The following is a 13054-nucleotide window of genomic DNA, read 5'->3' as shown; positions in this document are numbered from 1 at the left end:
CCGCCTGCCGCCACGGCCCTCACCGGTGCCGCAGTTGCTGCCGTCACCGGGCCCACGCGTTTCGTCCCACTGCACGCGAGTGTGCCACCGCCGTCAGCCCTCGCCCCCTGGGGCCTGCGTGGTCTGTCTCACTGTGCGCGAATATGCGCCCGCGGTCTGCCCCGCACCCCAACTGGTTCCCGTCTGCCTGCGCGCCTTGGTCGGGGGCCCTGTCCTGCCCGACCCTGCTTGCTGCTGGCTCCGCCCCTCTTACCGTCACCGTTGAACGGTTAGATGTAGTCGGACTTCCGTATAATTCAATTTTCTGTCTTTTGGTTGTGTCTTTGTTTCTCTAAACCTTTGTTGTATTCAAACTTGGTTGTGGGAGAAGGCACAGTGTTTCCACCTATGCCTCCATCTTGGCGGAAGTCCCACAACTTTATTCTTAAACATGAAACTCTAGAAGCTTCCAAGATGTCCTTCAATAGGTGGTTAAACAAACTGTGGTACATCTATAGAGTGAAACATTATTCAGCAATAAAAAGAAATATGTCATTAAGCCACAGGAAGATATGGAGGAACCTTAAATATGTATTGCTAAGTAATAGAAACCAGTCTGAAAGAGCTCCATACTACATAATTCCAATTATATGACATTCTTGAAAAACATTAAAGAACAGTGGTTGCCAAGGAGAGAGAAGGGAAAGATGAATAGGTGAAAACAGGTTTTTAGGATGGGGAAACCATTCTGTATGATACTGTAATGATGGGTGTGTGACTATATACATTTATCAAACCCCATAGAACTCTACAGCACAAACAGTGAAACAATGTATCCAAACTTTTAAAAATAACTGTTTAGGAGGTTAAGGAATGCCAGGAAATAGTATAGACTATGATAAGAGAATCTAATTGTATTAGAAATATATAACACAACCTTACTGAAAGGGATGGAGGGAAAGGTGGTGTCCTAAATAAGTGGAAATGAATGGAGCCTGTATGTCTGAAGGCAAAAAGAACTGTGCATAGGTACTATACTCTAGTTGATAAGTTGTTTCCCTTGGGGGTATGGGTTAATAATCTGGTACTGCTATACCTATATACTGGAATTCAACAATTAAGTAAATGGATGGCCTGTGGTAGGAGCAGGTTTCTCATTGTTAGGGGACTTACAGGTAAGCATGGGTAGGGAGCTACAATAATCTAGATGATAATGGGTTAAAGTTAGAGACATCAAAAAGAACTCATGTTTAGCTTAATGTAGTTATAGGAGACTATATAGGTAAATATTCATAGATATGTGTATGAGGTCTGTCTGCAAAAGTCCAGCTATTGTTAATATAATGAGTTGCATGCCATCAATGTAACCTGGCTGTCAAGGAGAGTGGACTGGAATGCATATATGTGAACAATGACAACCTCACTGTACTAGTCAGTGGGGGTGGTAGATGCTGTTGAGTGAGCATGTGTATCCTGTGGTGGTCACATTCAAAATGACCAAGCAAGTAGAGCAATGAATCTGCATCAAATTTTGCATTAAAATTGAACATTCCTCCACTGAAACTATTCCAATGATTCAAGAAGGCCACAGCTATGGGCAATTGGTGATTGGCAGCTTTACCACAACAATGTGCCCACTCATGCATCACATCTCATGCAGAGCTTTTTGGCAAAACATGGAATCACTCAGGTGACTCAGGCTCCTTACAGCCCAGATTTGGTGCCCTGTGACTTCTGGCTTTTCCCAAAACTAAAATCACCTTTTTTTAAAAAAAATATTTTATTTATTTATTTTTAGAGAGGAAAAGAAGGAGAGAAGGAGAGAAATATCAATGTATGGTTGCCTCTTGTGAGTCCCTTGCTGGGAACTGGCCTGCAACCCAGGCATGTGCCCTGACTGGGAATTGAACCGCGATCGTGTGGTTCGCAGGCCTGTGCTCAATCCACTGAGCTACACCAGCCAGGGCTAAAACCACCTTTTAAAAAGAAGAGATTTCAGACCATCAGTGAGATTCAGGAAAATATAGAAGGGCAGCTGACGTGACTGGGAGAATGGTGTGAGGTCCCAAGGAACCTATTTTGAAGAGGACTTAGGTGTCACTCTCCTATGTACAATGTTTTTATATCTTGTATCTTCTTCAGTAAATGTCTCTATTTTTCATATTACATGGCTGTATACCTTTAAACAGAGCTCATATATTCATGGCTTTGTACACACACACATTCTTGTTTTTGTTTTTGTTTTGCTGTCAGATGAGAAGGCCAAACCCAATGACACCCCAGTATCAATGAGCACATCAAGCAGCCAAAGCTTGGTTTTTAGTGATACTATTCTCTAATAAAAGGAAACAAAACTTTTCGAAAAATAGAAAATTCTAAGATTGAGATAGGAAGTTTTCAAAATGAACCTGAATTATCTTGTCGTGACAGAAAAATACTAAAAGAAGATCAAAGAAACAAATTATATTCATGGGAGTATGTCAAAGGGGCGTGGGAACCAACTGAAAGCTGTCCTGATAACCAAAGCAGGCATAACTTGAACAAGAAATGAAGTAGTATTGAATTATACCCCAAAATATAAATACCTGTGAGGTCACTTTGATAGAAGTTAAAATTTAAAAAAAAATAATAAATAGGTACAAGAGACAAATTCTTGTGCATAAGAACTTCAAATGATAAATGTAAATATCCCACCCTAAAGGAGTGGGCTGCACACATAAACTTCCTTTTAAAGAGTATAGTATAGAAAATGAGGAAAAAGTAACTTTACCGTGGAGAAACCTGAAAAGCACTACTTTAGCCAGGTGATCAATGTCAACATTAGGTCACAAATCATTTGATAATATGTACTCTTGAAATAATATGGTGACAATGGTACTCTACCTCTGTGATTTTTTTCCCCCAAACCCATACTCCAGGATAAACAGGAAAATAATCACACAAATTCCAATAGAGGGGCATCTAACAATATACCTGACCAGTACTCCTCAAAACTGTCAAGCCCTGGCCTGTGTGGCTGAGTTGGTTAGAGCATCATCCAGTAAAACAAGAGGTCATGGGTTCAATTCCTGGTCAGGGCACATGCTTAGGTTACAGATTTGGTCCTCATTAGGGGCGTGTATGAAAGACAACTGATTGATGTTTTTCTGTCTTGCATTGAGTTTCTCCCTCTCTCTCTCTCTGAAATCAATAAGCATGTCCTCAAGTGAGGATTTGAAAAAAAACTGTCAGGGTCATAAAACACAAGGAAAAATCTGAAAAACTGTCACACTCAAAAAAGCCAAAAAAGACATAACAACTACATGGAGTCAGGTACCTTATGTGGGATCCTGAAACAGGAAAAGGACATTAGGTAAAAATAAGGAATTATAAATAAATTATGGACTTTAGTGAATAATGTACAATATTGATTTATTAATTATAACATGTGTATCATATCAATCTATTAATAACAGTAAAAGCTATGGGGAGATTTGTAGAACTCTGTGTTATTTTCTCAATTTTTTTCTAAATCTAAAACTGCCTTGGCCTTGGGTGAGTAGCTGAGTTAGTCTGAGTATCATCCCAATATACCAAGGTTGCAAGTTTGAACTTCCTGATACATATATCAGTTCATCAGGAAGCTATCACAATTATAAACATAATTGTACCTAACAACAGAGGCTTAAAATACAGGAAGCAAAAACTGACAGAATTAGAGATACAAACAACTCAACAATAGTAGTTGAAGAGTTCAGTATGCCACTCAATAACATATACAATAACTAGGCCCAAAACCAGTAAGGATGTTTATAGAAGACTAGAAGAACAGTATAAATCAACTGCAGAATATTCCGCCCAACAATAGCAGAGTATATATTTTCAAGCACACAAGAAACACTTTAGGGCATGAAATCAGAAATCACCCAAGGACATGCTTATTGTTTTTAGAGAGAAGAGAGGAAAGGAGAGAGAGGGAGAGAAACATCAATTGCTTACCTCTTGCATGCACCCTGATTGGGGACAGAACCTGCAGCCCAGGCATGTACCCTGACCAGGAACCGAACCCACATCCTCTCCATTTGTGGGATGATGCTCCTCTAACTAAGCTACATTGGCCAGGGCAAGAAATATTTTAAAAAATAGACTCTATGCTAGGCTATAAAATAAGTTCTAATAAATTTAAAAGGATTGAAATAGTACAAAGTATGTTCCCCAGTTGCAGTGAGACAGGTAGATGATAGATAGATAGATAGATGATAGATAGATAGATAGATAGATAGTCTACTAGTTCTGTTTATCTGGTTGAACCCTGACTGATATAACTTAATACAACACTAAAACAATGATAAAACTTAAAATTTTTTGAGAGAGAGAGCAAAATATCAGTTTGTTATTCCATCCATCTATGCATTCATTGGTTGATTCTTATATGTGCCCTGACCAGGGATTGAACCTACAACTTTGGCATGTCAGGATGACACTCTAACCAACTGAGCTACTTGACCAAGACTATGATAAAACTTTTATAAAAGAAAAAAATGATAAATTGATTGGGCTTTATAAAACTTAAACACTTTGGGGCTTAAAAGTCACCATTAAGAAAATGAAAAGAAAAAAGAAAAAAGCCCTGGCTAGAGTGGCTCAGTGGATTGAGTGCCAGCCTGTGAACTGAAAGGTCACTGGTTCGATTCTCAGTCAGGACACATGCCTGGGTTGCGGCCAGGTCCCCAGTTTGGGGCATGCAAGAGGCAACTGATCAATGTATCTCTCAAACATCGATGTTCCTCTTCTCTTGTTTCCTCCCTTCCCCTCTCTCTAAAAATAAATAAATAAATAAATTTTTAAAATTAAAAGAAAATGAAAAGACAAGCCACAGTCTGGGATAAAATATTTGCAAATCAGAATAGATAAATAACTCTTAAAATTCAGTGACAAAAATGAGTAAATATTTGAATAGATACTTCATCAGAGAAGATATGGGAAAGGCTAATCAGCACATGAAAGGGTGCTTAACATCATTAGTCATTAGAAAAATGCAAATTAAAACCACAATGAGATGCCATTTTACACCTATTAGAAATGCTATCATAAAAAAGACACTAACAAGTGCTGTTGAGGATGTTGAAAAACTGGAACCCAAATACATCACTGATGGGAATGTAAAAGGGTGCTGTCAGTTGGGAAATCAGTTAACAATTTGTTAAAAAATTAAACATAGGTTTGCCAGCAATAGGTAAATGGCCTAGCAATTTTACTCCTAGGTATCTACTCAAACGAAAACCTATGTCCACACAAAAACTTATACATGTTGTTCATAGCAGCATTATTCATAAGAGCTAAAAATTGGAAACAATCCAAATATCCATGAAATGGTGAGTAAACAAAGTGGTATATGCAAATACCAGTATTCAATTGGAAAGAAGAAATGACTAATACATCCTACAACATGGCTGAACCTCAAAAGCATTATGCAAAGTAAAAGAAACCAGGCCTAAAAGACCACATATAATATAATTCCATTTTATGAAGTATCCAGAAAAGGTAAAATTGCTTGAGACATAAAACAGATTAGTGATTGTCTGGAGTCAGGGGTGGGAATGAATATTAACTGCAAATGGGCATGACGGATCTTTCTGGGATGAAGAAAATATTCTAAAATTGGATCTAAATTTACTAAAGTCCTGAGTTGTACACTTTAAGTATGTAGGTTTTACGGTATATAAATCATAGCTTAATAAAGCTGCATTTTAGAAAAGTAAAATCTATTTCCAATGTCTTAAAGCAGCCTTACTTATTTTTTTCTTTTGTTGATTCTTTTCTTCAAGCAGAAGGGCAGTAGTTCGAGTCAGTATCTTGACATTGCTCTCAATAGCTTTGAATGTTTCTGGTAAAAGCTCCATTTGTGCTATCCAGTAGTGGTGTTCATCAATGTCAAATGTGGTCATCTCAGACAAAATGGCATCTTGGAGAGAGTAAGAAAATTACTTTTGTGCAGAAAAATAAATAATTGTAACCCTATGGGCATACAATATTGGCTAACTACTCAATGTTGTAGTATTGGGGAATATAAGTATCTCACACTTACTGCTATTCTGAGACTTTTCTCTGTGAGGAAATGAAAAAGGAACAGACTTAGAACAGAAGGTTAAACAGTAAGTCTTGGACATTAAAATATGACTCAAGTTAGAAGATGTCTATTTGGTTTAGTTCCATGACTCCAGGGAAGTAGGTATCTAAAATGAGAACATGTGTGTTAATGTTGGGGATCTAAACCCCAATAAACTCCTTTGGTAAGTAATCTACTATTTTATAACCCCTGTTACTTGAGATTTCTTGCAATCAAATGAAATTATTTTTTTTGCATTCTTAGTTTATTCACTTCTTCATTCAACCAACATCTTCTCTATCATATACTCTTCTAGATTTTGAGGATAAAACATTAAATAAAACAAATATCTTGACTTCATACTGCTTACATTCTAGTGAAAGGAGACAGACAAAAAATAAAAATAAAAATATTAATTATATAGTGTGTCAGGCCCTGGCTGATGTGGCTTAGTGGATTGAGCACTGGCCTGCAGACTAAAAGGTCATCAGTTCGGTTCCTAGTCAAGGCACATTCCTGCATTGCAGGCCAGGTCCAGGGTTGGGGGCGTGTGAGAGGCAAACAATTGATGTATATCTCATACATTGATGTTTTTCTCCCTCTCTCCCTCCTTTTCTGTCTCTCTAAAAAATAAACAAATAAAATCTTTTAAAATAAATAAATAAATAAATAATATGTCAGTTGATAAGAAATGGTATATAGGCAAAAATAAAGAAGAGTGAAGAGTAATGGACAAGGGATAGGGAATGGGATGGTCAGAGAACACCTTATTTTATTTTCCATTTTCAAAGATGTGATAGCAGCATTATTTTCTATTAAAAAAAAACAAAGTTCAAATTTCCAACAATAACTATATTCAACACTGATATACATATGAATATAGATAAAGGCTGCTGAGTAGATACTGGATCTAAATAAAGGTACTATAAAGCATAATTTATTATAATTTATAAATAAGGAAAAAGTAATTGTCTGAAAGGGATAGTAGAAATTTGTTTTCCAATACTCTTTAATTTGGATCCCTCCCCTCCCCCACCCTACTGCCTGCCAACTGAGCTGACTTCCCATCATTGAACCAAAATGATGACTCTCTACCAGGCAGATTTTGCCTGTCTCCTTTCACTAGATTCTGTTCTCTAGCTTTTTCATTAACTTTGTGGTTTTCCTTCAAATGACACACCACCAGCCACTGTTCAGAGGAAAGAGAACACCTCATTTTAAAGTAAGATATAAGCAGAGAATGAACCATTTGGCTACTGGTGGAAAATATTCCAGACAAGGTAATAGTAAACATAAAGGCAAAGGGCAGGAGGAAAACAAGGAAGCCTGACACCAGAATAGCTGGTAGTAAGTGAGCAAGTCCTATATTCTTATTGTTTTATTATTATGAAACAGAGGACAGCTGTTCTCTGAATAACTCCTTAGTCATTTCTTTTCTTGCCTTCTTCTAATCCTTCAGAATTTACTTATACATTCTGTTCTCTAACTTTTTCATTAACTTTGGTAAACTTACTCCATTCTTTCAGCCAGGCCAGGATGTGGACTAGTGTCTTTTCTTTAATTTCAGCAGAATTAGCATAAGCAGCTATTTTCCCCAGGAAATTTACTCTCCATTTCTTATGTTCTGTAAGGGAGACTTTCCTTCTAGAGTACACATTCTCATCAACAATATAGGGTCTTATTTTGTGCCACACAGTTTGCATTATATCAGCCAGCTGCATATTAATGTCCTATAAGAATAAGAAAGGGGAATAGGTTAATAAATTCTCAGTTTGACACTAAGCTTTGGTCGCCTCTCTTACCAGAATGTGACAGTGACTACTAAACAATGCAATCAAAGTCCTGCTAATTCTGCCTTTACTGTGGGGCTCAGATTTTCCCTCTTAAATTTTTTTTCTGCCCTCGTCATCCTAGCATTACTGTGATAGAATGGAAAAAACATTGGGGGTGATCCAAGATGGCTGCAGAGTAGGTGGAAGCTGCACATAACTCCAGTACCAAACTGGATTTACTGCTGAACCATAGAGCAATCAACTTGTATGACCAGTTGAAGGACAGCTGAACAGGAGTATTGTAACCAAGAATTTATAGAAGAAGCTACACAGACTGGTAAGAAGGGCAGAGATGCAAGTAGGTTGGCCCCTGCACCCAGGAGCAGTGGCTGAGAAGCCAGAGGGATATATTGGCTTCAGAAGACCCAAGGAGCATGGGGTCTTAACCCCATCCCAGGACCCTCAAACCAGAGGACCAGGGCAGGGAAGAGGATTCTGCGTAGCATCTGGCAGCAAAAACCAGCAGGGACTCTGTCTGCTGGAAAGAGGACCTGCTAGATCCTGCTAGATCCCAGGTGCTCTCCCAAAGGGCCAACACACAATCACTCACTCTTGGGTACTCACCTGGGGCTCTGGTAGAGGGAAGGTCCCTCGGGGCATACAGAAGCCACAAAGAAAATCTGAGTGACAGGCTCCAGAGAGAGATCTGAAGGATCAGCTTCTGGGGTCCTGGTCCTGTGTCAGCATCCCACACCACCCTCAGGCACCATCTCCCAGGTTTGGGCACTCCTATTCTTTCTTTTTTTTAAAGTAAATGTATTTTTTTCAGTTTGTTTGTTTGTTTGTTTATTTATAGAGAGACAGTAAGGGAGGAAGAAAGAGGGGGAAAGAAAACATGAGAGAGAAACATTGATTGATTGCCTCTCATATGCACCCCAACTAGGGAGATTGAACCTGCAACCTAGACATGCCGTGACTGAAAATCAAACCAGTGACCTCTTGCTTTGCGGGATGATGCCCAGTCAACTGAACCATATGGATCAAGGCAGCACTCCTATTCTTGTAGCACCAGCTGGCAGAGTGCACTAAACCAGTCCTCCAAATACTGGCTATACCACCTTGCCATGCCTGAATCCAGCAGAAAGGACTGTTTGTTAGCCCAAAATAGACCTGGGATGCACTCTTTTTCTGGAGAAACTATAGGCAAACTCAGATAGTCATTGAACTGTGTGTGTTTGGAACAGGGATAGTTTTCCCCCCTCTTGCAAATTTGGCAGGCACCACCCCCAGTGGAAGACTCCCTTGTCAAGGTCTCTGGTGGTGAAGCTGCAGAGCTAATGGGAGGTATGGAGCTTGCTCCCCTCCAGTGGTCCTGCACCGCCCCCAAAGGAGGGCTGGCTTGATCTGCATTCCCAAATTTCCCTGGCCCAGTCCTGCTGAGCTCAGTTCCACAGGGTGAATGAGGCGCAGCTCAGAGCTGGGACCTATGGTGTGAACCCTTTGGAGCCTTCTGTTGGGGTCTCTGGCAGTGCAACTATGGAGCTAGGGCCAGGTGTGCGGGTACCTTTCCTCCCACAGGCCAGCACCACCCCCACCAGGAGACTGACTTGACCTGTTTTTATGAGGCCAGCCGGCCTCATGCTGTTGGGCTCAGTTCCTTGGGAGAAAGGGACGCTCCAGTCAGAGCTGGAGCATTTGGAGTGCATCTCTCTCAGGGGCTCCAATCTGGGGCCCAACTAGGTGTCACTACAGAGCTAAGGGTAAGAGTGCAGCTTTCCCTGTCCGGAGGCCCAGGTTGTGGCACCCAAAATAGAAGGCTTTCTTAATCTCTTTGCCCAATTCCCAATGGCCCCATCCTGCCAAGCTTGCTCCCATAGCTAGGACAGGTGGCAACACCCTCCCTAAACCTGTGGTGTGCTCCTCCTGGGGGAGCTAGAGTTGGAGACTGTAGCAGAGACTGACTGGTTTAGCTTGGAGTAGGATCACATTCTCCCCATGAGTGCCTAATCACGCTGCCTCCAAGTAGCAGACCCACTAGCCCCATCCTACCATCCCGGTCACCCTGCCTTATCAAGCTTGAGCCATGCGGAAGGATCAGTGGGGCATGGCCAGCTTGGACCCACCCTACAGCCTTTCTTCATAAGACTCTGGAGGAAGTTTTGGCAACCTCATGGTGTGGTGGGGTGGAGTAGCCAGCAGGTGAATGTGTATTTTGGACTTTTATTGATCTGCTCCAAGCTCAGAGCTTCAGGAAGCCAATCCTGGTACACAGCCTGGTCCCACCACACACATGATAGCTCCAGACAGATAGCCCAAAGACAGTTACACACGTCTGAAGTCAACCACTGGATCCCAGGCCAAGAGGTCCCCAAACCAACACAACCAGTGGTAGGCTTTTAACTACACCAGAGCTCAACCCAACTAGCCACATAATGACACAGAGGGAGACTCCGGCAGACACCATACCCTGCTGAGAATAACTTTCCCTCAAGGAGCAGCCCCTGAACCAGGTGATTCATACATGGTAAATAAGGTCTATTCATATAGTCAGCCAGCCTGAGGGTTAACTCTACCCTGGGAGAATGGGAGAACAGCATTTAAAGCTCAACTACAACAGGGGAAGGCACATAACCCACACAAGAATTATTTCCGGAGCACCCAGATAGAGTGATCTAGAAGGCTGCACCACTGAGATTCATAGGGTACTTATATCAGAAAGCCCTCATAACAAGTTTGGGAGTCATAGCAGATATACCCAATACACAGAGACAAACCAAAAAGGCAGACAAAATGGGGAGACAAAGAAATAGGCCCCACCTTCGGCCAAGATGAAGGTGTAGGTAGACACAATGTGCCTCCTCGCACAACCAAAAGGACAACGATTTAAAAACAAAAGACAACCAGAACTGACAGAAAGTTGAACTATATGGAAATCTGACAACAAAGGAGTTAAAGAAAACACATCCATCCAGACCAGTAGGAGGGGCAGAGATGGGCAGCTGGGCCAAGAAGACTCTCAGCAAAGCGGTGGCTGGTAGAGCAGGTGGTCCCACATTCACATGCAGATAAACCAAGAGGAACACCTGGGGAGTGAAACAGACCTCACTACCTGGGGTCCCAGCATGGGAAATAAAGCCTCAAACCTCTAACTGAAAACACCTGTGGGGGTTGAGGCGGCAGCAGCAGGAGAAACTCCCAGCCTCACAGAAGAGTTTATTGGAGACCCACAGGGTCCTACAACATACACAAACCCACCCATATGGGAATCAGCACCAGAAGGCCCACTTTGCTTGTGGGTAGTAGAGAAAGTGACTGAAATTCGGCAGAGAACAAAGCAAGCACCAGTGTTCCCTCTTGGACCCCTTCTCTACATACAATGTCACAACACAGTGGTGCGAGTTGCCCCACCCTGGTAAACACCTAAAGCTCTGCCCCTTGTATGTAACAGGCACACTGAGACAAAAAAAAATGACCCAAATGAAAGAAGAGATGGAAGCTCCAGAAAAAATACAACTAAGTGACCAAGAGATAGCCAACCTATCAGAGGCATAGTTCAAAACACTGGTGGTCAGGATGGTCCGTGATTGGTTGAATTTGGTCGCAAATTAGATGAAAAAATGAAGGCTACACTAAGTGAAATGAAGGAAAATGCACATTCCAATAATGATGGAAAGGAAACTGGGAATCTAATCAATGGTGTGGACCAGAAGGAAGAAAAAAAAGACCAAACAGAAAAGAAGAAAGAAACAAGAATTCAAAAAAAAATGAGGAGAGGCTTAGGAACTTCCAGGACATCTTTAGATATTCCAACATCCAAATTATACGGGTGCCAGGAGGGGAAGAGGAAGAGTAACAAATTGAAAACTTATTTGAATAAATAATGAAGTAGAATTCCTGAATCTGGCAAAGAAAATAGACTTCTAGGAAGCCCAGGAAGCTGAGAGAGTCCCAAAAAAAGTGGACCCAAGGAGGAACACACCAAGGCACATCATAATTACATTAGCCAAGACTAAAAATAAGAAGAGAATCTTAGAAGCAACAAGAGAAAAGAAAACAGTCACCTACAAAGGAGTTCCCATCAGACTGTCAACTGATTTGTCAAAAGAGACCTTACAGGTAAGAAGGGACTGGAAAGAAGTATTTCAAGTCATGAAAGGCAAGGGCCTACATCCAAGATTACTCTATCCAGCAAAGCTTTTATTTAGGATGGAAGAGCAGATAAAGTGCTTCTCAGATAAGGACAAGTTAAAGGAGTTCATCATCACCAAGCCCTTATTTTATGAAATGTTAAAGGGATTTATCTAAGAAAAAGAAGATAAAAATATGAACAGTGAAATGACAGCAAACTCACAGTTATTAACAACCACACCTAAAACAAAATCAAAAGCAAACTAAGCAAATAACTAGAACAGGAACGGAACCACAGAAATGGAGATCATAAGGAGGGTTATCAACAGGGGAGTGGGAGGAGAAGAGGGAGGGAAAAGGTACAGAAAATAAGTAGCATAAGTGGTAGGTAGGTAAAAAAATAGACAGGGGGAGGTTAAGAATAGTATAGGTAATGTAGAAGCAAAAAAATTTATATGTATGACCCATGGACATGAAGTAAAGGGGGGGAATGTGGGTGGGCAGGGGTGTGCAGGGTGGAGGGGAATAAAGGGGGGAATGGGACAACTATAATAGCATAGTCAATAAAATATATTTTTTAAAAAAGAAATTGGCTCCAGCCCTGGCTGGTATAGCTCAGTAGATTGAGCGCATGCCTGCGAACCACATGATCGCGGTTCGATTCCCAGTCAGGGCACATGCCTGGGTTGCAGGCCAGTTCCCAGCAGGGGACTCACAAGAGGCAACCATACATTGATACTTCCCTCCTTCTCTTCCCCTCTAAAAGATAAATAAATAAAATCTTTAAAAAAAAAGGAAATTGACTCCAGATGAAATAACAAGAGAAATCCTCGTAAAAAGAATTAAATAAAATGGAAGAAATAAAAATACTAGATGCAGAGTTTTTTAAAATTTTTTTCCAATTTTTTTATTTAATTATTTTTCAAGTACAGTTTTCTGTCTATTACTCCCATCCCATCCCGCCCTCGTGCTCCCCCCTCCCTCCCATTTCCACCCTTCTCAGTTGTTGTCCATGTATCCTTTATATATGTTCCTCTAAATTCCTCCCCTATTTCCCCTGAAATTCCCTCCCCTCTCCCTTCTGGTC

At 40.9% G+C, this 13054-nt stretch overlaps 1 protein-coding gene across 1 annotated transcript in view; it reads right to left on the bottom strand.

Annotated features, from left to right (window-relative positions):
• The window catches only part of FAM186A (family with sequence similarity 186 member A), a 55897-nt gene that overhangs the window by 22223 nt on the left and 20620 nt on the right, over nucleotides 1–13054 (bottom strand). Inside the window, exons 2-3 of the mRNA XM_037030969.1 lie at nucleotides 7581–7797; nucleotides 5753–5923 (exon numbers count right to left, since the gene is read on the bottom strand). Of these exons, the coding sequence (XP_036886864.1) occupies nucleotides 5753–5923; nucleotides 7581–7797 (388 nt within the window). The remainder of the gene's footprint in view (nucleotides 1–5752; nucleotides 5924–7580; nucleotides 7798–13054) is intronic.

This window comes from Sturnira hondurensis, unplaced genomic scaffold, assembly GCF_014824575.4.
Source record: "Sturnira hondurensis isolate 20B ecotype Veracruz unplaced genomic scaffold, ASM1482457v3 Scaffold0020903, whole genome shotgun sequence".
Taxonomy (NCBI): domain Eukaryota; kingdom Metazoa; phylum Chordata; class Mammalia; order Chiroptera; family Phyllostomidae; genus Sturnira; species Sturnira hondurensis.
This window is presented reverse-complemented; position numbering and strand designations above follow the sequence as displayed.